The sequence below is a fragment of the Ranitomeya variabilis genome, chromosome 4, assembly GCF_051348905.1.
Source record: "Ranitomeya variabilis isolate aRanVar5 chromosome 4, aRanVar5.hap1, whole genome shotgun sequence".
Classification (NCBI taxonomy): Eukaryota; Metazoa; Chordata; class Amphibia; order Anura; family Dendrobatidae; genus Ranitomeya; species Ranitomeya variabilis.
In genome coordinates, this window is record NC_135235.1 from 713,456,444 (window position 1) to 713,480,547 (window position 24,104).

At 44.8% G+C, this 24,104-nt stretch overlaps 1 protein-coding gene across 1 annotated transcript in view; it reads left to right on the forward strand.

Annotated features, from left to right (window-relative positions):
* The window catches only part of LOC143766560 (uncharacterized), a 92,293-nt gene extending 69,325 nt beyond the window's left edge, over positions 1-22,968 (forward strand). Inside the window, exons 3-13 of the mRNA XM_077254339.1 lie at positions 110-289; positions 372-495; positions 579-676; positions 8,363-8,453; positions 10,512-10,669; positions 15,394-15,543; positions 15,673-15,849; positions 15,923-16,046; positions 16,130-16,227; positions 17,202-17,292; positions 19,435-22,968. Coding sequence (XP_077110454.1) covers positions 110-289; positions 372-495; positions 579-676; positions 8,363-8,453; positions 10,512-10,669; positions 15,394-15,543; positions 15,673-15,849; positions 15,923-16,046; positions 16,130-16,227; positions 17,202-17,292; positions 19,435-21,800 — 3,657 coding nt within the window. The 3' untranslated portion in view covers positions 21,801-22,968. The remainder of the gene's footprint in view (positions 1-109; positions 290-371; positions 496-578; positions 677-8,362; positions 8,454-10,511; positions 10,670-15,393; positions 15,544-15,672; positions 15,850-15,922; positions 16,047-16,129; positions 16,228-17,201; positions 17,293-19,434) is intronic.
* The last annotated feature ends 1,136 nt before the right edge of the window (positions 22,969-24,104 follow it).

Sequence of the window (24,104 nt, forward strand, 5' to 3'; positions counted from 1 at the left end):
CACATTACATCATTCTTATCTATGGGAATAACAGATGGGCAGAACTGGAGAGGTGAGGACTCTGGAAATGTCTGTAGTGAGATTTATGAATTTGTCTCTCCATAACCAGGATTACACAGTAGTGAAGAAGACCTCTAGTGAACGCTGTCAAGACCCTGTGTCTGAGGGATTGGGAAGACCCCTAAGCCCAGTCACGTGTCCTCCAACTCACCCCCTGTTACATGAGGACATCAATGACCAGAAGATCCTAGAACTCGCCTACAAGATGATTGAGCTGCTGACTGGACAGGTGACACTGCTGGGAATGCTGGGACATTATACAGTAACACTGTGAAGGTTTCTGGGGATAACGGTATCATTGTGTGTGTCAGGTTCCTATAAGGTGTCAGGATGTCGCCGTCTATTTCTCCATGGAGGAGTGGGAGTATTTAGCAGGACACAAAGATGTATACAAGGACATCATAATGGAGGTTCCCCAGCCCCTCACATCACCAGGTAAAAGACAGGACTAAATACATACGGCCTATAATTATCTGTATGTAAAGAATGAATTCAGTCCCTGTATGTGCTTCCTCCAGTTCTATCCAGTAGGAGGACAACACCAGAGAGATGTCCCAATCCTCTTCTTCCACAGGACTATAAACAAGAAGATCCGAATGTTCCTCAGGATCATCAGGTAGATGGAGAGAAGGTGTCATGAGATCTCCCCTCTGATGTGTAGACGGCTGTGAAGGTCTTGTGCTCGGTCTTGTTTTATTCACCAGTATTATATGTTTTATACTTGTGTAATGAGAACGGTGCAGATGGCAGGCAGGGCTGCCACCAGGAATTTCGGTGTCCCATACTGGCAAAACATTCGGGCCCACTTGGGACTCTGCCCAGGCTACACCCCCCCAGCTCCATCTCCAACTCTCGAACCTTCCACAGTACCACTGCCCACTCATAGAAAAACTCTGCATCTGTATAATGCATCCCATAGTCATATATAGTTGAATAATGCATCCCCTTAGGAATATAATGCACCTCTATAGTACTATAATGCACCCCCATAATAGTATAATGCACCCCCATAATAGTATAATGCACCCCCATAGTAGTAAAATGCACCTCCATAGTAGTATAATGCATCTCATAGTATAATGCCCTCCCATAGTGGTATAATGCATTTCATAGTATAATTCCCTCCCATAGTGATATGATGCACTTCATAGTATAATGCACCCCCATAGTAGTATAATGCACCCCCATAGTAGTTTAATGCAGCGTCATACTGCAGCTTTACAAAAAAAAGTTTATCCTGACCTGGCTGAGGTCCAGCGGTGTCCTCCACCTGATACATCTGAGGTGTGTACCATCATATGTGAGTGTCATTATACGCTGGCAACGTGCCCTCTGACATCAGCTGCCAGCTTATGATCTCCCACAAGGCAACAGATTTTAACTTGCCGTGTGTCTGACGATGCATGACGTGTGGGGTACACTTGACTCACAAGCGCCTGTGATGACTATACCCTATTTCCCACAACTTTTAACTATTCCACCCCCCCAACCTATAATAACATTAACTAAAATACCCAAAAATGACATAACACCAAATCTTGGATTAAATGGCCACAGCAGCCTTTTTTATTAACATACAATTACAAAAATAAAACAACAACCCAAACTCGGAAGGGATGGTCCTCGAAGCCCCAAATTAAGGATTTCCAAAGTTCACCTTTAATATTCCTTTTGGCCTCCAGGCTTAGTCTTACCCCCAGCCGCAAAGCACCAGCTCGGAGGCAGCTAATGACTAGCCCGGCCAAAACCAACAAATACCAAGTCCCATAATTATCCGTTCCACCGACTGATCGGCCACATCCACTCATAATCCACTCTGGGGGAGTCCAGGACCAATATAGATTCCCCCCACCCCCCTGCAATCCTCCAACGCCCTTTCCACCAACTCCGAGGACCTCCCTCCCCCGCCTTACTGCTATGACCGAATTACCCTACACAAGTTAAAATAAATGCTGTTAACAACCTAGACGAACATCATTACAAAATTTAATCAACCCAAGAATAAGGGAGGGTGGGTGGGAGCTTCGTTCTCTCACAAACAGGCAGGTGAGTGAACGCTCTGGTGAAGTGACCGAGGTGTAATAGGCGGTTATCTCTTTTCCCGCCCAACAAGCTCACCGCCCCCACAGCTCCTCCTATTCTCCCCTGTTTGATCCCTCCCCTTCCCAAATTAAAAAAAAACTTACCACGCAGCCCGTGTTAACCCCATAATGCTTATTAACCCCCCTGTGACGCTGGCTGTTCCCATGTGACCCCGTCATGTCGGCCTCCCTTGATGGCCCAGGGGCCCGTACGGCCTTTCTTGACGTGTGGGGTACACTTGACTTACAAGCGCCTGTGATGACTATACCCTATTTCCCACAACTTTTAACTATTCCACCCCCCCAACCTATAATAACATTAAATAAAATACCCAAAAATGACATAACACCAAATCTTGGATTAAATGGCCACAGCAGCCTTTTTTATTAACATACAATTACAAAAATAAAACAACAACCCAAACTCGGAAGGGATGGTCCTCGAAGCGCCAAATTAAGGATTTCCAAAGTTCACCTTTAATATTCCTTTTGGCCTCCAGGCTTAGTCTTACCCCCAGCCGCAAAGCACCAGCTCGGAGGCAGCTAATGACCAGCCCGGCCAAAACCAATACCAAGTCCCATAATTATCCGTTCCACCAACTGATCGGCCACATCCACTCATAATCCATCCACTCCGGGGGAGTCCAGGACCAATATAGATCCCCCCCCCCCCCCCCGCAATCCTCCAACGCCCTTTCCACCAACTCCGAGGACCTCCCTCCCCCGCCACCAACATAAATGTTCTGACACCTCAAACATTTATGTCCCTCCAAACTTTCAGTCCGGTTTCAATGCCCTCTTGAATGGCCAAGCACCACATGTCCGTCCCCACCGCATTCAAGTGAACCCCATCCGACCTCCAATATTCCCCTTTTCCGGATTCCAAATTAACGTGCCGAACAACCACTGCTCTGTTTCGTGACCTGAAATGTGAAATTGCCCTATTCACTTTGATCCTTGCCTTGTTTATTCCTTCAACCGACCTAGCCCCACGCCACACCTTCCGAGGGACAATGTCAGACCACACAACAATCAACCTTGGGAACGACGCCCACAACCGCAACATGTCAAATTTTATGTCTTTTATCAGTTCCCGGCAAGGTCTTTTCCCCAAATCATTTCCACCCAAATGCACCACCACCAAATCCGGGGCCCGGTCTAAACGTACAAATCGGTGAAATTCCGGCAAGAATTGACTCCAGACCATCCCGCGCTTCCCGATCCAACGCAACGTCGCGGAATCTCTCTGGAACCCCAGCTGCCGCCCGTCGGGCCGAACCTCTGCCCTCAATGCCGCCCAGAACACGAAAGAATGTCCTAAAATCCAGACCAAACGGGATGTATTGCCTAAAACAAACAACAAAAAAAGTAATTAAGAAAAATTCCTTCACAATGCATATAAATCCTAATCCACTAAATCCGGGCGGACGTAAGATCTGAATCTGATTCCCACTGACCAATTCTCTTGACCACTTCTTCACCTAGACCTCTTCTGGCCGCCTCAGTCGCCGCCCCAATCCTAAACGAGTGTCCACTGTAATTTGTGGACGAAATACCCCCAGCTGCCAAACACCGTTTAAACACTGCGATAAACTGGAATCGCGACTAAAAGGACCCATCTTCGTGTATCAGAAAGGGGTTGGATAAAACGCCCTCGCGTTTAATGAAATTATTTGCGCACAATACTGGACACATAATGGAACCTGGAACCGCAAACAAAGACACTTTGCACCCTCTAATCCAAACATCAGTCTTAGAAGACCGCAGTAAAATCTCTACCCTGTCACCAACACATTAACATCTTCCCTCCGTACACCCCCTTTCATTAATTTGGAGGGGCTGACCAACTCCCCGAGGCGAAATGCACCGAAAAAGGCTAATGCAAAAGCTACTCTGAAAAGGTCAATTTCCCATTGCGATAAGCATACCGTCGGCAACTGTGCGCCTAAAACCAAAAGCACCTCATACGAAACCGGATGTCTCGAGTCCTTGACTTTCCAACCCTTTTTCCACCCTTTTAACGCCTGACACACCAAAAACGATTTTGTCACATCCTTGACACCCCTTGCCTTAAAACCAAAAGCTAGCCCTGCTAGCATCTTATTCAATTTAGAAACGGACCAACCCTTTTCTTTTAGGTGTCCAATCAACAAAAGCAATCTGGGTTCATCCTGTAAACACTCCCCTATACAACCGTTCCAATCTTCCCAGACCTTCCATGCATGATCATATTGCTTCCAGGTCCTGACAGATAGAGAGTTCACCAATAAACCATCTAATGCCCGCCAGGCAGATTCCACAACTCTACCGGACACTCCATGCCCGCTGCTTTCGCTTGAGGCACCAGCTCTCGAAGACGTTCCTCCTGGAGATGAGAAAGAGCGACAACAAATGGGTTACTCTCCAATGACCTGACTTCGGCTACGATCCACAAGTTATACGATAAACCCAAAAAGACCATATGTTGCAAAATTGTAACCACTAATGGGGAATCCGCTGACAATGAATTTATCACCCTCGCCTCGCTTTCTGACCTACATGGGAAACGTATCTTTTTGTTCATGATAACCTTGCCCCATAACGACAAGGCCACCAAAATGGGAAACCAGTGCGTCAGCACACGATTTGCTGACCACCCGTGTTCCTTCCAAAAAACAGGCCATTCGGCCAACAACCAAGAACCCTGAAAAAACAATCCGAAACCGCATCCGTCGACCACTGCGACAAACAGATCCAAAGCGTCTGCATCTATTACCGGCTAAATCCAAATGGACTTACCATTGTAATCCTCCAAAAATCTCGCCCAAACTGCCAGATCATCTCGTAACTCTCTTCTCAATCTAATAAAATGAACGGGAGATTTTACACCTGTTGTTGATAATGATAGCCTCCTGCAAAATGCTCAGCCCATCGTCATGATCCAACAAGCGAAGTTTAACTTGCCTAACAACGACTGTACCTCACGTAATCTCAATTTCTTCGCCTTGTGCGCCCTCAACACTTCTTCACGCAACTCGCCAATTTTTTCCGCTGGTAATCTACAAACCATTTCCAACGAATCAATTTCGATACCTAAGAAACTCAAAACAGTAACTGGGCCCACTGTCTTATCTGCAGCTAATGGGACCCCAAAACTCTTAGCAACCTTTTCCATTGAATGCAATAGTATTGAACAGTCAGCAGTCTGAGCCTCCCCTATGAACAAAAAATCATCCAGGTAATGTATACATGCATTTAAACCTGACACGTCTTTTACCACCCATTCCAAAAAGGTGCTGAAGGTTTCAAAATACGCGCAAGATGGGGAACACCCCATGGGAAGACAACGGTCAACAAAATAACCTCCATTCCAATAGCACCCTAACAAATGCATACTATCAGGATGGACAAGTAGAAGCCTGAACGCCGCTTCAATATCTGTCTTCGCTAACTTGGCTCCCTGACCGCACATCCGAACCCAATGCATAGCTGCATCAAAAGATCAAAAGAAGTGTAAACCACCGAGCACAATTCCGGATCAATGCCGTCATTCACGGACAATCCCCTAGGAAAGGACAAATGATGTATCATCCTAAATTTATTGGGTTCTTTCTTTGGAACTATACCTAGTGGCGATACCTTCAAATTCTGTAGGGGAAGACAATCAAACGTACCTGCCATCCTGCCCAGACTGACTTCTTTTTCTAACTTCTCCGTCACAACCTCAGGAAACTGTTTAGCCGATTTTAAATTCTTTTTAGAAAAATTTGCTGCTGCATTAACAGATGGGATTCGAAAACTGTCCCTGAAACAGTCTTCCAACAACCTCGCCGCCATCCTATCTGGGTATCTATTTAGATAATGCACCACCTCTCCCAGCCGAATTGGCGTGACCCCTTGTTTCAACTCCCTCCGCTCCTCTGTCTGCCTCCCCTGAAACATTTCGATGATCCGTGTGTGCCACCGCAGATTGTGCACTCGTGTTTAAACTTGCACTTTGCGCCAAATCTACAAGACCCCTCGTTGAATGCGAAGCACAAACCCTTCTGCATGGCCGTTGGATGTCCTCACTGGCTATAGCCCCCCGCGCTCCCGGGAAAGGACTGAGTGCTATTCCCTGTTCTGGATGGTACCATCACCTGCATCCTAAGTGCTATATCCTTATGGTCCCATCGAATGCTAGGCCTGACTGCCTTCCTCTGACGAAACTGTTCGTCATATCTCAACCACCCTAAACCACCATACACTCGGTAAGCCTCACCTATAGCATCCATATAGCAAAATAATCCTGAACAATTTTCGGGAGCCTTTTCACCTATTACACTGGCCAAAATGGCAAATGCCTGAAGCCAATTTGTAAAAGTTCTCGGAATTAATCTGTACCTCCTCTTTTCTTCATCCTCTTTCTTTGACTCATCTCTTCTCGGCCTGTCTAAGTTAAACCGTTCCAGGGGCAACAAAGAAAAAATTTCCACGTACTCCCCTTTCCATATTTTTTCCCTAATCTCGCTTTTAAGATGAGCGCCTAAAGGGCCTTCGAAACAAACGTAGACCTCACCGCGTGCTGTATCATCTAACCTCACTGTATCATCTTTTTCCGTGTCACCTGCATGGCTAGGCGCCGATACCGTAGCTGAGGAAATGGCCGTATCGGCCCCCCCACCCTCGTTCTTTAAACTTCCCGCCGATACATCCCTAGCCAGCACATTAGAGACCTCCCCAAACGTGCCCCCTTGCCCAGAGATCCTACCCGTACCACCCAACCAAGCAGTAGATGGGGAGGCAACAACCTGACCACCCCCAGAACCCCACAGGAAAGCTAACAGCCCGTGGAAAAGCATATTTAACCCCCCCGCTGACCCCCCCCAGGAACCCCAACCTGACTAACACTCCCAGGCAAAGTCAACAAAGGGGGATAATATAAAGAAGTGTCCTCCCCAAGCTGCCCGAGCGCTGTGGACCCGGCAGCCGACGATCCAGTAGCCTGATGTAATCTCCCATCCTCCGTCATCCTTCCGTGGTCTGATGTTCCATGATCCATGTGAAAGCTGTTGATAGACGCTCTCCTTGACGCTCCCGGAGGACCTGCGACAGTCTGTGCCGGGGAGTAGGAACCTGCATTATCCGGGAACTGCCGCCGCTGATGGTCACTGCTTGTGGAAGGGGGGGTTGATGTCTGCGCAGCACAGACCGGCGGCCCCGGGACACGCGCTACACTCGGCCCTCTGTTGTCCCTCACTGCAGCAGGAACCACGGCGCTGCTAGAGCCGGCTGACAGCCGCCCGCGATGCACCCCCCGCTGAGGCGCCTGTGGAGCAGGCCCCCGTATCGGGCGTCTCCTGTCTGCCACTCGCCGAGCTGGCTCACCTGACACAGAGGCTCCGGCCGTTCCTGGTCCCGACACCCTGCGCGTTCCTGATGTTGAGGAGGAGGCCGACGCCTCCCCCTGTTGCGGACCCCGCTGGGTGCCAGGATTCCTCCCAGCTCGCCCTCGGGACCCTGTGATCCCGTGGCGCGCGCCACTAGCTGGAGGGTCCCCGGAGGGGCTCCTAATTCGGCGTCGGGCCCGAGGGGGGACGTCAGGGCTTAGGCGTGCCGGCGGCCGGCACCGCCGCAGCCGGCGCCCTCCGGTGGGGATCTGGGGAGATCCAGCCGCCACCCCCTGGAGAAGGCTGCTCACGTTTTGCTGCAGCCACGCAGTACCCTGCGTGCTGGCCGCGTCTCGGAGGCTCTGCAGGAGTGCGTCCATCTCCATGTCGGCAGACCGACGCTTCGTTCTCTCACAAACAGGCAGGTGAGTGAACGCTCCGGTGAAGTGACCGAGGTGTAATAGGCGGTTATCTCTTTTCCCGCCCGACAAGCTCACCGCCCCCACAGCTCCTCCTATTCTCCCCTGTTTGATCCCTCCCCTTCCCAAATTCAAAAAAAACTCACCATGCAGCCCGTGTTAACCCCATAATGCTTATTAACCCCCCTGTGGCGCTTGCTGTTCCCACGTGACCCCGTCATGGCAGCCTCCTTTGATGGCCCAGGGGCCCGTACGGCCTTTCTTGATCAGTTGAGGCACTGGGGCCCAAAGAGAAGAGGCGACCTGCTGCGGGTCCCCTCTGCTCGCCAGGCCCTATTCGCCAGTAAGGGCTGTAATGCTCTGATGGCGGGACTAATGGCAGGATTAGAGCTGATCATAGATGTGACTATTTTTTCTTTTCATCTGTCTGTGACTTTTACAATATTTGTTTCAGGGTGAAGATCTGACCTATATTAATACTACAGAGACATATATGAGGGGTGATGAGCAGTGTAAAGAGGAGATTCCTACATATGACTACCCAGGTAAGTAGTATCCACTAAATGCAGAGAAGTCACAGAGTCTTCTTAGTCACCGGCTATGGCTGCTTTATCGGTTGTATAGCTCGGTTGTATCCTCAACATTCTCCTCCATCCAAACTTTGACACATCAGCTCTAAACTGTTATAAAAAAAGTATTTGAATGTCTAATATTTCTTCTTGAAACTGATGTGACATCTACCATTGGTCCTTATAATAGTTTAGCTTGAAAGAGCCCCATACTCTAATTACCCCAGAGGTTTCACCACTAGTTACTCATTTATTACTGATGAAGACTGTTGAGTTTGATTATTTCAGTAAATGTGTTATTGTCTTTAGTCACAGTTTTTGACTACAGTAGTTACTGCTCAAATCCTTTGACTTAACCACTTCCCGCAGTCCTTTTTTGTTCCTAATCAGGACCCAATTTTTCGAACCTGATGTGTGTCACTTTGTAGTGATAACTTTGGAATTCTTCACAAAGGATAATAGGAAACAAATGGACCTTACAGATTATTTTCCAATTTCTCTTGAATGTGACAGTACCCTATATACAATTGTACACTACTGTCTGGGCACATGGCATGGTTAAGAAGCTATTTAGCTATTTGACTGCAGATCTTGCAGAAATAGTTTGCGGATACGATGCATTGGGGGCACTGTTCGTGGTCACCTGGCAGCTCAAAAGATGTCCACCATGAAAGGACTTGGCGCTATCTACTCCATTTTACAGATCCCAGGGATTGCCTTGTTCATCATACTTTAACCCTTCTACTTGGGTCTGATCTTAGCCATGGTGTTACCTTATGTTATGTGATGTGAGATGTAGCAAGAATAGTTAGGTAACCGGGTCAGTACCAGGAGAGCAGAGAAAATACAAAATCAGAAGAGGTCACAACAGGAAACAAATAAACAAGCCTGGAGAGGAGCACAGAGGAATTAACCAGAGGAGAAGGCTGTATCTGACAGCGTCCAGCAATATGCTTCGAGCTTTAGGAGGGTGTGGTGCTTTCCAACTGGCTGGAGCAGGGAGCTGGACAACACACATCCATACTGCCAGATTGGATGGCACTACAAATCCCAGGTACCCTAATCTTAGTGGCAGGGCAGAGCCTGCGTCGCCCAGAGTTTCTGGTTTCGATGTCTCCTCCATTACCAGTGCCTCCTGTAGAATGAATGTCATGCCTGGTAACAGAACCAGACATCATAGCAGCAGATCCCAGAGGAGATAGGACATACCATATGCAGAAGCCCTAATATGAGAAAATGGCAGAAAACCAGAGCAGTAGAAATCCCCATAAATTGACTTCATTTTGGAAATTATAACCCTCAGGGGATTAATGTATTGTAGTAGTGACTATGTTGACCCCAGAGCCACTTTCCCGAAATTAGCACGCAGTGGATGTTGGAGAGTGAAAATTGCAAATATGCCATTTTATTACCCCACACACAGTGCCCAGATTGTGCTCCAGGAGACACACACATTGTAAATTAAGTGGGTTCTTATCACTATAGCAATTTATTATTTATTATCATTATTAATTTTTATAGCGCCATTTATTCCATGGCGCTTTACACGTGCTTTATACATGGATGCTAAATGTGGTTTGGGCACACTGCAAGGCTCAGAAGCGAGGGGAAAATTTGACTTTGGGAGAGCGGATATTGCTGGATTGGTGTATTGAAGCCATGGTGCTTTTCAAGAGCCTTTGAGCCACTTGTAATGTAGAAACCTGTTTTTCACTGACAGATTATGGACCTGAGTATGGAATTGTTTTTTTGGGAGATGAGTAGAAGGTTTATTGGTGTAATTTTCCTCAACATAACATTGTTTGGTGACTTTTTACTCTATATTTCGGAGGCAGAATGGACAATCAGTTGAACACAACGCTCTACTGGTTCATCCTATGAGGTTTTCTATTAGACTGTGAGCTGTCATTGTCTTAGTGAATAATTACGTATTCAACATAACTTGTCATGTTGTGGATAGTTTACGTACAAATGTTAAAATATGTAAAATTCAAGGATTTTTTTATGAAAACTAATTGGTTTTATTTTTAACAGATGACTGCACCAGGCAATCAGAGGGGCAGCTGACATCTTCAGTTTTTAAATCAGATAATCTTGAGATCCCACAGGATACAATTGAAGTGAATGCCATTACTCCAGATATACCATCATCCCTTCACAGCAAAGATCTGTTGTCTGATCTTTTGAAACAGGTCCTGTCTTCTGATTCATTACCGACTACTAAGGCAAATCAAAGTCACAAAATAAGCATTAAAAAACAAATTGGTCCTGAAGTAAAGAAACCATTTTCACTTTTAGAATATGGAAATCATTTTCCCCTCCAAGAATCTTTTCTTAAGCTTCAAAAAATTCACACAGCAGAGAATAGATTTTCTTGTTCCAAGTGTGGGAGATGTTTTAACCAGAAGTGGAATCTTGTTATACACCAAAGAACTCACACAGGGGAGAAGCCTTTTTCATGTTCAGAATGTGGGAAATGTTTTCAACAGAAATCAGCTTTGGTTACGCACCAAAGAACTCACACAGGGGAGAAGCCTTTTTCATGTTCAGAATGTGGGAAATGTTTTCAACAGAAATCAGCTTTGGTTACGCACCAAAGAACTCACACAGGGGAGAAGCCTTTTTCATGTTCAGAATGTGGGAAATGTTTTAAAGAGAAATCTGCTTTGGGGCGATCCATAACACCATTCTAAACAACTGCACTCAAAACCACATTCAAGAAGTTTATTAACCCTTCAGGTGTTTCACAGGAATATTCGGAATGTTTAAAAAAAAAAAAAATGAACATTTCACTTTTTCACACTTTTTCCAATTTGTTTTATTTTACCAAGGGTAACAGCAGAAATTGGACCCCAAAAGTTGTACAATTTGTCCTGAGTACGCTGATACCCCATGTGTGGGGGTAAACTACTGTTGGGCGCATGGCAGAGCTCGGAAGGGAAGGAGCGCCGTTTGGAATGCATACTTTGATGGCATGGTCTGCAGGCGTCACGTTGCGTTTGCAGAGCCCCTCATGTACCTAAACAGTAGAAACCCCCCACAAGTGACCCCATATTGGAAACTAGACCCCCAAAGGAACTTATCTAGATGTGTTGTGAGAACTTTGAACCCCCAAGTTTTTCACTACAGTTTATAATGCAGAGCCATGAAAATAAAAAATCTTTTTTCCCACAAAAATGAATTTTAGCCCCCAAATTTTTATTTTCCTAAGGGTAACTAGAGAAATTGGACCCCAATAGTTGTTGTCCAAGTTGTCCTGAATATGCTGCTACCCCATATGTTGGGATAAACCCCTGTTTGGGCCTACAAGAGAGCTCGGAAGGGAAGGAGCATTGTTTTACTTTTTCAACGCAGAATTGGCTGGAATTGAGATCGGATGCCATGTTGCTTTTGGAGAGCCCCTGATGTGTCTAAACAGAGGAAACCTCCCAATTGTAACTCCAACCCTAACCCGAACACACCCCTAACCCTAATCCCAACCCTAACCACACCCCTAACCCCAATACACCCTTAACCCCAACACACCCCTAACCCTAATCCCAACTCTAACCACACCCCTAACTCCCAACACACCCCTAACCCTAATCTCAACCATAATCCTAAGCACACCAAACCCTGACACACCCCTAACCCTAATCCCAACCGTAAATGTAATCCCAGCCCTAACCCTAATGGGAAAATTAATACATTTTTTTTATTTTATTATTTTTCCCTAAATAAGGTGATGATAAAGGGGGGTTTGATTTACTATTTATAGCGGGTTTTTATATTTGGCAGCTGTCACACACTAAAAGACGCTTTTTATTGCAAAAAATAGTTTTTGCGTCACCACATTTTGGAAGCTATAATTTTTCCATATTTTGGTCAACAGAGTCACGTGAGGTCTTGTTTTTTGCTGAACAAGTTGATGTTTTTATTGGTACCAATTTTCGGGCACGTGACTTTTTTGATCGCTTTTTATTCCGATTTTTGTGAGGCAGCATGAACAAAAACCAGCAATTCATGAATTTCTTTTTTGGAGGGGTGCCTACCGTTCTGCGTTTGGTAAAATTGATAAAGCAGTTTTATTCTTCGGGTCAGTACGATTACAGCGATATCTCATTTATATCTTTTTTTTATGTTTTGGCGCTTTTATACAATAAAAACAATTTTATATAAATAATTTTTGCATCACTTTATTCTGAGGGCTATAACTTTTTATTTGTTTCGCTAATGACGCTGTATGGCGGCTCGATTTTTGGCAGGACAAGATGACGTTTTCAGCAGTACTATGTTTATTTATATCTGTCTTTTTGACCGCGTGTTTTTCCACTTTTTGTTCGGCGGTATGATAAAGCATCGTGTTTTGCCACGTGTGTTTTTTTTTTTTTTACGGTGTTCACTGAAGGGGTTAACTAGTGGGACAGTTTTATAGGTCGGGTCGTTACAGAAGTGGCGATACTGGTGTACTTTTATTTATTTAAATTTTTTTTTTTTTTTTTAAACTTTTTTTACTTTGCCCCACGGGGGGACATCACTATATATTATCAGATCGCTGATCTGACACTTTGCTCACAAGCCAACCTCCCTGCAGGACCCGGAAGGACCCCTCGGCCATCTTGTATCCGGGGTCTGCAGTGAGTATTACGAAGAAGACCCTTGGAACAGCGCGATCACATCACATTGTTCCGAGGGTCTCAGGGAAGCACGCAGGGAGCCCCATCCCTGCGCGATGCTTCCCTATGCCACCGGAACACTGTGATCATGTTTGATCGCAGTGTTTCGGGGGTTAAAGTGCCAGGAGCGGTCACAGTGCCGGATGTCAGCTGTGATAATCGGCTGACACTCGGCTGTGATTAACCGTGCTCCCCCTGTGAGCGCGGCTGATCGGGTATGACATACTATCCCGTCCATGGGAATTAAAGGGACTCTGTCACCTGAATTTGGAGGGAACAATCTTCAGCCATAGGGGTGGGGTTTTGGGGTGTTTGATTCACCCTTTCCTTACCCGCTGGCTGCATGCTGGCTGCAATATTGGATTGAAGTTCATTCTCTGTCCTCTGTAGTACATGCCTGCACAAGGCAATCTTGCCTTACGCAGGCGTGTACTATGGAGGACAGTCCCTTTAAGTCTCTGGTCACTTGGACGGGACAGTACGTCCGATGGCAGAAAGGGGTTAAGCAATAAGCCCAAAAATATTCAAAACCAGATAAGGCTCAGCTGCATGTTAAAGAACAGGTACATGTCATCAAATCAAGAAGTTATGAAAAAAAACAAACAAACCTCAGAGCTCTGAAACACACTCATTTCCCCTTTCAAGGTTCATCAGGAGTGAATAAAGTATACATAGTATAAAGAGACTACTTAGCTGCTGAAGAAATTGCTATGACCGGGACAATAGCAGGGTTTGGAGTTCAGACACATAAGGAAACGATACCCCTTCATAGTGTGCTACATGATACGGTGCATGTTGATCCATGTTGCTATTGTGCCGGTCTTAGCAATCTCTTCAATCACTATAATTGTGGTATACTGTCCAAACAAACTCTCATTTCAATATCTCTACTCCTATTCCTTTCCCCATCCCACAGGGCTAAATAGGGGTAGGAGGGACAGTCGCCAGTGATCGGGGGTGCCATTGCACAGGTGTAGGGTGCCAACCTCCGCTGGTAGGTAGGAACAGTTCAGTTTAGTGATGGGTACAGGCACCTCCTGGTATCTTTAAAATGGTGGTAGTGGTCCTTGTTATCACCTTACTGCGTTAAAACGTAATTAAAGGTAATTTTTTAAGTACAGTTTTTACACGGTGAATTTCTTTGTTCAGTTTTTCTGTAAAGGAACAATCTTATTCTAGCTGTGATTTCCTCATGGGTTGTGCTCACAGCCCAACACAGTGCAGGAAGATTGGCGTTTGCCACAGAAGACCAGGATTGGCAAATTCGCCACTGGTGCCCTGTGCTCTTCACAGATGAAAGCAGGTTCACACTGAGCACATGTGACAGACGTGACGGAGTGTAGAGCCGCCGTGGAGAGCGATCTGCTGCCTGCAACATCCTTCAGCATGACCGGTTTGGCAGTGGGTCAGTAATCGTGTGGGGTGGCATTCCTTTGGAGGGCCACATAGCCCTCCATGTGCTTGCCAGAGGTAGCCTGACTGTCATTAGGTACCGAGATGAGATCCTCAGACCCCTTGTGAGACCATATGCTGGTGCAGTTGGGCCTGGGTTCGTCCTAATGCAGGACATTGCCAGACCTCATATGGCTGGAGTGTGTCAGCAGTTCCTGCAAGATGAAGGCATTCAAGCTATGGACTGGCCTGCCCGTTCCCCAGACCTGAATCCGATTGAACACATCTGGGACATCATGTCTCGCACCATCCATCAACGTCACGTTGCACAACAGACTGTTCAGGAGTTGGCGGATGCTTTAGTCCAGGTCTGGGAGGAGATCCCTCAGGAGACCATTCGCCGCCTCATCAGAAGTATGCCCAGGCTTGTAGGGAGGTCATACAGGCACATAGAGGCAACACACACACAACTGAACATCATTTCCTTGTCTTGAGGCATTTCCACTGAAGTTGGATCAGCCTGTAATTTGATTTTCCACTTTGATTTTGAGTATCATTCCAAATCCAGACCTCGATGGGATATTCATTTTGATTAACATTGATCATTTTTATGTTTTATTGTTCTCAACACATTCCATTATGTAACGCATAAAAATTTGCAACTGAAATATTTCATTCAGTGATATCTAGGATGTGGTATTTTAGTGTTCCCTTTATTTTTTTGAGCCGTGTATATAGGTTTTAGTAGATGTAAAGAAGAAAACTAAATACTGTAAAATAATCACTCATGTGTTTCCCTTATTATCTCCAGTAATTGTATTATTACACAGGATTCTTATGATGTTACATCGGCTTATCTTCTCAATCAGGTCTCTACAATATCGGATCCTCTCAGCGAAGATCTTCTATATAAGAGAATTTTCCTGATTTACCCATTAAGGATGGATATGGACAGATACAAGATGGCGGAGAGGATACTACACCTCACCCTAGAGATCCTCCTCCGGCTTACTGGAGAGGTGAGAGACTCTGATGACATCACATTACATCATTCTTATCTATGGGAATAACAGATGGGCAGAACTGGAGAGGTGAGGACTCTGGAAATGTCTGTAGTGAGATTTATGAATTTGTCTCTCCATAACCAGGATTACACAGTAGTGAAGAAGACCTCTAGTGAGCGCTGTCAGGACCCTGTGTGTGAGGGATTGGGAAGACCCCTAAGCCCAATCACGGGGACTCCACCTCACCTGATACATGAGGACCTCAATGACCAGAAGATCCTAGAACTCACCTACAAGATGATTGAGCTGCTGACTGGACAGGTGACACTGCTGGGACATTATACAGTAACACTGTGAAGGTTTCTGGGGATAACGGTATCATTGTGTGTGTCAGGTTCCTATAAGGTGTCAGGATGTCGCCGTCTATTTCTCCATGGAGGAGTGGGAGTATTTAGCAGGACACAAAGATGTATACAAGGACATCATAATGGAGGTTCCCCAGCCCCTCACATCACCAGGTAATAGACAGGACTAAATACATACGGCCTATAATTATCTGTAGGTAAAGAATGAATTCAGTCCCTGTATGTGCTTCCTCCAGTTCTATCCAGTAGGAGGACAACACCAGAGAGATGTCCCAATCCTCTTCTTCCACAGGACTATAAACAAGAAGATCCCAATGTTCCTCAGGATCATCAGGTAGATGGAGAGAAGGTGTCATGAGATCTCCCCTCTGATGTGTAGACGGCTGTGAAGGTCTTGTGCTCGGTCTTGTTTTATTCACCAGTATTATATGTTTTATACTTGTGTAATGAGAATGGTGCAGATGGCAGGCAGGGCTGCCACCAGGAATTTCGGTGTCCCATACTGGCAAAACGTTCGGGCCCGCTTGGGACTCTGCCCAGGCTACACCCCCCCCCCCCCAGCTCCGTATCCAACTCTCGAACCTTCCACAGTGCCACTGCCCACTCATAGAAAAACTCTGCATCTGTATAATGCATCCCATAGTCATATATAGTTGAATAATGCATCCCCTTAGGAATATAATGCACCTCTATAGTACTATAATGCACCCCCATAATAGTATAATGCACCCCCATAATAGTATAATGCACCCCCATAGTAGTATAATGCACCTCCATGCATCTCATAGTATAATGCCCTCCCATAGTGGTATAATGCACTTCATAGTATAATGCACTTCATAGTATAATGCACCCCCATAGTGGTATGATGCACTTCATAGTATAATATGCACCCCCATAGTAGTATAATGCAGCGTCATACTGCAGCTTTACAAAAAAAAAAGTTTATCCTGACCTGGCTGAGGTCCAGCGGTGTCCTCCACCTGATACATCTGAGGCGTGTACCATCATATGTGAATGTCATTATACGCCGGCAACGTGCCCTCTGACATCAGCTGCCAGCTTATGATCTCCCGCAAGGCAACAGATTTTAACTTGCCGTGCGTCTGACGATGCATGATCAGTTGAGCCTCTGGGGCCCAAAGAGAAGAGGCGACCTGCTGCGGGTCTCCTCTGCTCGCCAGGCCCTATTCGCCAGTAAGGGCTGTAATGCTCTGGTGGCGGAACTAATGGCAGGATTAGAGCTGATCATAGATGTGACTATCTTTTCTTTTCATCTGTCTGTGACTTTTACAATATTTGTTTCAGGGTGAAGATCTGACCTATATTAATACTACAGAGACATATATGAGAGGTGATGAGCTGTGTAAAGAGGAGATTCCTACATATGACTACCCAGGTAAGTAGTATCCACTAAATGCAGAGAAGTCACAGATTCTTCTTAGTCACCGGCTATGGCTGCTTTATCGGTTGTATAGCCCGGTTGTATCACAATCGTGTGATCACCATTTTGCCTCTAGACCTCAACATTCTCCTCCATCCAAACTTTGACACATCAGCTCTAAACTGTTATAAAAAAAGTATTTGAATGTCTAATATTTCTTCTTGAAACTGATGTGACATCTACCATTGGTCCTTATAATAGTTTAGCTTGAAAGAGCCACTGAACCCCATACTCTAATTACCCCAGAGGTTTCACCACTAGTTACTCATTTATTACTGATGAAGACTGTTGAGTTTGATTATTTCAGTAAATGTGTTATTGTCTTTAGTCACAGTTTTTGACTACAGTAGTTACTGCTCAAATCCTTTGACTTAACCACTTCCCGCAGTCCTTTTTTGTTCCTAATCAGGACCCAATTTTTCGAACCTGATGTGTGTCACTTTGTAGTGATAACTTTGGAATTCTTCACAAAGGATAATAGGAAACAAATGGACCTTACAGATTATTTTCCAATTTCTCTTGAATGTGACAGTACCCTATATACAATTGTACACTACTGTCTGGGCACATGGCAGGGTTAAGAAGCTATTTAGCTATTTGACTGCAGATCTTGCAGAAATAGTTTGTGGATACGATGCATTGGGTGCACTGTTCGTGGTCACCTGGCAGCTCAAAAGATGTCCACCATGAAAGGACTTGGCGCTATCTACTCCATTTTACAGATCCCAGGGATTGCCTTGTTCATCATACTTTAACCCTTCTACTTGGGTCTGATCTTAGCCAGACAGAGACCCCTAGGCTTTGGCCATGGTATTACCTTATGTTATGTGATGTGAGATGTAGCAAGAATAGTCAGGTAACCGGGTCAGTACCAGGAGAGCAGAGAAAATACAAAATCAGAAGACACAAGAGTAGTCAGTAAGCGAGCCGAGGTCACAACAGGAAACAAATAAACAAGCCTGGAGAGGAGCACAGAGGAATTAACCAGAGGAGAAGGCTGTCCAGCAATATGCTTCGAGCTTTAGGAGGGTGTGGTGCTTTCCAACTGGCTGGAGCAGGGAGCTGGACAACACACATCCGTACTGCCAGATTGGATGGCACTACAAATCCCAGGTACCCTAATCTTTGTGGCAGGGCAGAGCCTGCGTCGCCCAGAGCTTCTGGTTTTGATGTCTCCTCTATTTACCAGTGCCTCCTGTAGAATGAATAAGGTCATGCCTGGTAACAGAACCAGACATCACAGCAGCAGATCCCAGAGGAGATAGGACATACCATATGCAGAAGCCCTAATATGAGAAAATGGCAGAAAACCAGAGCAGTAGAAATCCCCATAAATTGACTTCATTTTGGAAATTATAACCCTCAGGGGATTAATGTATTGTAGTAGTGACTATGTTGACCCCAGAGCCACTTTCCAGAAATTAGCACGCAGTGGATGTTGGAGAGTGAAAATTGCAAATATGCCATTTTATTACCCCACACACAGTGCCCAGATTGTGCTCCAGGAGACACACACATTGTAAACTAAGTGGATTCTTATCACTATAGCAATTTATTATTTATTATCATTATTAATTTTTATAGTGCCATTTATTCCATGGCGCTTTACACGTGCTTTATACATGGATGCTAAATATGGTTTGGGCACACTGCAAGGCTCAGAAGCGAGGGGAAAATTTGACTTTGGGAAAGGGGATATTGCTGGATTGGTGTATTGAAGCCATGGTGCTTTTCAAGAGCCTTTGAGCCACTTGTAATGTAGAAACCTGTTTTTCACTGACATATGATGGACCTGAGTATGGAATTGTTTTTTTGGGAGATGAGTAGAAGGTTTATTGGTATAATTTTCCTCAACATAACATTGTTTGGTGACTTTTTACTCTATATTTCGGAGGCAGAATGGTCAAACAGTTGAACACCACGCTCTACTGGTTCATCCTATGAGGTTTTCTATTAGACTGTGAGCTGTCATTGTCTTAGTGAATAATTACGTATTCAACATAACTTGTCATGTTGTGGATAGTTTACGTACAAATGTTAAAATATGTAAAATTCAAGGATTTTTTTATGAAAACTAATTGGTTTTATTTTTAACAGATGACTGCACCAGGCAATCAAAGAGGCTGCTGACATCTTCAGTTTTTAAGTCAGATAATCTTGAGATCCAACAAAATACAATTGAAGTGAATGCCATTACTCCAGATATACCATCATCCCTTCACAGCAAAGATCTATCGTCTGATCTTTTGAAACAGGTCCTGTCTTCTGATTCATTACCGACTGCTAAGGAAAATCAAAGTCACAAAATAAGCATTAAAAAACAAATTGGTCCTGCAGTAAAGAAACCATTTTCACTTTTAGAATATGGAAATCATTTTCCCCTCAAAGAATCTTTTCTTAAGCATCAAAAAATTCACACAGCAGAGAATAGATTTTCTTGTTCCAAGTGTGGGAGATGTTTTAACCAGAAGTGGAATCTTGTTATACACCAAAGAACTCACACAGGGGAGAAGCCTTTTTCATGTTCAGAATGTGGGAAATGTTTTAAACAGAAATCCGCTTTGGTTACGCACCAGAAAACCCATACAGGAGAGAAGCCTTTTTCCTGTTCAGAATGTGGGAAATGTTGTATCCACAAATCAAATTTGATTAAGCACCAGAGAACTCACACAGGTGAGAAGCCTTTTTCATGTTCAGAATGCGGGAAATGCTTTAATCAGAAATCAGTTTTGGTTACACACCTGAAAACCCACACAGGTGAGAAGCCTTTTTCATGTTCAGAATGTGTGAAATGTTTTAAACATAAATCCGCTTTGGTTACGCACCAGAAAACCCACACGGGGGAGAAGCATTTTTCATGTTCAGAATGTGGGAAATATTTTACACACAAATCAAATTTTGTTAAGCATCAGAGAACCCACACAGGTGAGAAGCCTTTTTCATGTTCAGAATGTGGGAAATGTTTTAATCAGAAAGACCATCTTGATAGCCACCAGAGAATCCACACAGGGGAGAAGCCTTTTTCCTGCTCAGAATGTGGGAAATGTTTTAATCGTAAATCAGCTTTGGTTATGCACCAGAAAACCCACACAGGGGAGAAGCCTTTTTCATGTTCAGAATGTGGGAAATGTTTTACTCGGAAAGTGGATCTTGATAGCCACCAGAGATTACATACAGGAGAGAAGCCTTTTTCCTGTTCAGAATGTGAGAAATGTTTTAATCAGAAAAACAATCTTGATAGCCACCAGAGAATCCACACAGGGGAGAAGCCTTTTTCCTGCTCAGAATGTGGGAAATGTTTTAATTGGAAATCAGCTTTGGTTATGCACCAGAAAACCCACACAGGGGAGAAGCCTTTTTCATGTTCAGAATGTGGGAAATGTTTTAATCGGAAAGTGCGTCTTGATAGCCACCAGAGATTACATACAGGAGAGAAGCCTTTTTCCTGTTCAGAATGTGAGAAATGTTTTAGCCACAAATCATCTTTGGTTAAGCACCAGAAAACCCACACAGGTGAGAAGCCTTTTTCATGTTCAGAATGTGGGAAATGTTTTAATCAGAAATCAGCTTTGGTTACACACCTGAAAACCCACACAGGTGAGAAGCCTTTTTCATGTTCAGAATGTGGCAAGTGTTTTAAACAGAAATCAGCTTTGGTTACGCACCAGAAAACCCATACAGGAGAGAAGCCTTTTTCCTGTTCAGAATGTGGGAAATGTTGTATCCACAAATCAAATTTGATTAAGCACCAGAGAACTCACACAGGTGAGAAGCCTTTTTCATGTTCAGAATGTGAGAAATGTTTTAGCCACAAATCAGTTTTGGTTAAGCACCAGAGAACTCACACAGGTGAGAAGCCTTTTTCCTGTTCAGAATGTGGGAAATGTTTTAGCCACAAATCAGCTTTGGTTAAGCACCAGAGAACTCACACAGGTGAGAAGCCTTTTTCATGTTCAGAATGTGGGAAATGTTTTAATCAGAAATCAGCTTTGGTTACGCACCTGAAAACCCACACAGGGGAGAAGCCTTTTTCATGTTCAGAATGTGGGAAATGTTTTTATAAGAAAGCGCATCTTGATATCCACCAGAGAATCCACACAGGGGAGAAGCCTTTTTCCTGTTCAGAATGTGGGAAATATTTTACACACAAATCAAATTTTGTTAAGCATCAGAGAACCCACACAGGGGAGAAGCCTTTTTCATGTTCAGAATGTGGGAAATGTTTTAATCAGAAAGACAATCTTGATAGCCACCAGAGAATCCATACAGGGGAGAAGCCTTTTTCCTGCTCAGAATGTGGGAAATGTTTTAATCGGAAAGCAGCTTTGGTTACACACCAGAAAACCCACACAGGGGAGAAGCCTTTTTCATGTTCAGAATGTGGGAAATGTTTTTATAAGAAAGCGCATCTTGATATCCACCAGAGAATCCACACAGGGGAGAAGCCTTTTTCCTGTTCCTAATGTCGGAAATGTTTTACATGGAATTCATCTCTTTAATAAACATCAGAGAAGTTGCACAGGGGAGAAGCCTTTTTCATGTTCAGAATCTTGGAAATATTTAACCAAAAATTGTAACTTCTTAAAACAGTTGTCTTACTACTAGGACAACACCTTGTCATTCCTTATGTTTGGCCTCGTTAAAACAAAAATACTCATACACAGCTCCCTTGCCAGCGCCAATTCAGCGGTGTCAGGATTCATGTGAGGTTGTTACAGTACACAAGCCCTGCGCCCAATCGGTGCCGGCTTCACTGTCCCCGCTTTCAGAAGTATTGAACATAAACAGGAAACCAGAGCTGCGACTTCTCTCTACTTCCTCCTTTTGTTTGATTTGAAGTTGGGGACAGTGACATCAGCGCTGATTTTTCGCAGGGCTCAGATGACCTGACAAACTCACATGAGCTTCATGAATGCAAGTGCTGACACTGCTGGAACTGCATCGGCATGGAAGGTTTGAATAATTATTTTTATTTTAACAGGATCAAACATAAGGCTTGAGAAGGGATTGTCCAAGTAGAGAACAACCCTTTTAAACAAAAAAAATCCCACACAGCGAGAAGTCATTATCATACCTAGAGTGTAAAGAATGAATTACTTGAAAATTGTATTTTGTTGACTGTCAAAAATAGCTCTGACCTGGATAAAATATATACAATGGGGAAAATAACTATTGGATACTATACCGATTTTTGCAAGTTTTTCCAGCTACAAAGAATGAAGTCTGTAATTTTTTTATTTTGTAGGTACACTTCAACTGTAAGAGACAGAATCTAAAAATAAAAGCCAGGAAATAACATTGTATGATTTTTGCATAACCCTTCCTGACCTGTGACGCCACGTAGGCGTCATGAAAGTCAGTGCCAATCTGACCTGTGACGCCTTTGTGGCATAATGGAGGGATCGCGTCCCTGCAAATCGGGTGAAAGGGTTAACTCCAATTTCACCCGATCTGCAGGGACAGGGGGAGTCGTACTTCAGCCCCCGTGGCTACGATCTCTCTGATTGGCAGTTTCACTTTCAACAGCCAATCAGAGAAATTTGTAATATTTCACCTATGAAAAGTGGTGAAATATTACAATCCAGCCATGGCCGATGCTGCAATATTATCGGCCATGGCTGGAAACCCCGATCTGCCCACCGCCGCCGATCTCCTCCCCAGACCTCCGTTCTGTCCCGTAATGTGGCCCGCTCCTGTCTGCACCCCCATCCTCCTGTCCGCCCCCCGTGCTCCGATCCACCCCCCAGTGCTCCGATCCACCCCCCCCCGTGCTCCGATCCACCCCCCGTGCTCCGATCCACCCCCCCCGTGCTCCGATCCACCCCCCGTGCTCCGATCCACCCCCCGTGCTCCGATCTCACCCCCTCTTACTTACCGAGCCTCCCGGTGTCCGTAGGTCTTCTCCATGGGGGCCGCCATTTTCCAAAATGGCGGGCGCATGTGCAGTGCGCCCGCCGAATCTGCCGGCAGATTCGTTCCAGGTACATTTTGATCACTGTGATATACAGTGGGGCAAAAAAGTATTTAGTCATTCAGCAATAGTGCAAGTTCCACCACTTAAAAACATGAGAGGCGTCTGTAATTTACATCATAGGTAGGCCTCAACTATGTGAGACAAACTGAGAAAAAAAAATCCAGAAAATCACATTGTCTGTTTTTTTAACATTTTATTTGCATATTATGGTGGAAAATAAGTATTTGGTCAGAAACAAACAATCAAGATTTCTGGCTCTCACAGACCTGTAACTTCTTCTTTAAGAGTCTCCTCTTTCCTCCACTCATTACCAGTAGTAATGGCACCTGTTTAAACTTGTTATCAGTATAAAAAGACACCTGTGCACACCCTCAAACAGTCTGAATCCAAACTCCACTTCCATCAGGTTTACAGTACCATGTAAACCTATGGAAAACCAAATCCGCAGTGCCCACTGTGCGGAAAATACAGCGGGGAAACTGTCATGATCTCCATGGCCAGAGAACTAGCATAAGCCTCAATAGGAACAAGCTCTTGGAAGATGTAACTGTACTGACCATGAACTAAACCTACCGCATCATCTAGAAGTAGCCAGGTAGCATGTCCTACTTTTTATCCCTATATGCCCAGCGCCGGCCGGAGAACTAAATAATGCTAGCAGAGGGAAATATAAGACCTGACTCACCTCTAGAGAAATGCCCAAAAAGGAGACAGAAGCCCCCCACATATATTGGCGGTGATATGAGATGAAACAACAAACGCAGCAGGAAAATAGTTTTAGCAAATTTGAGGT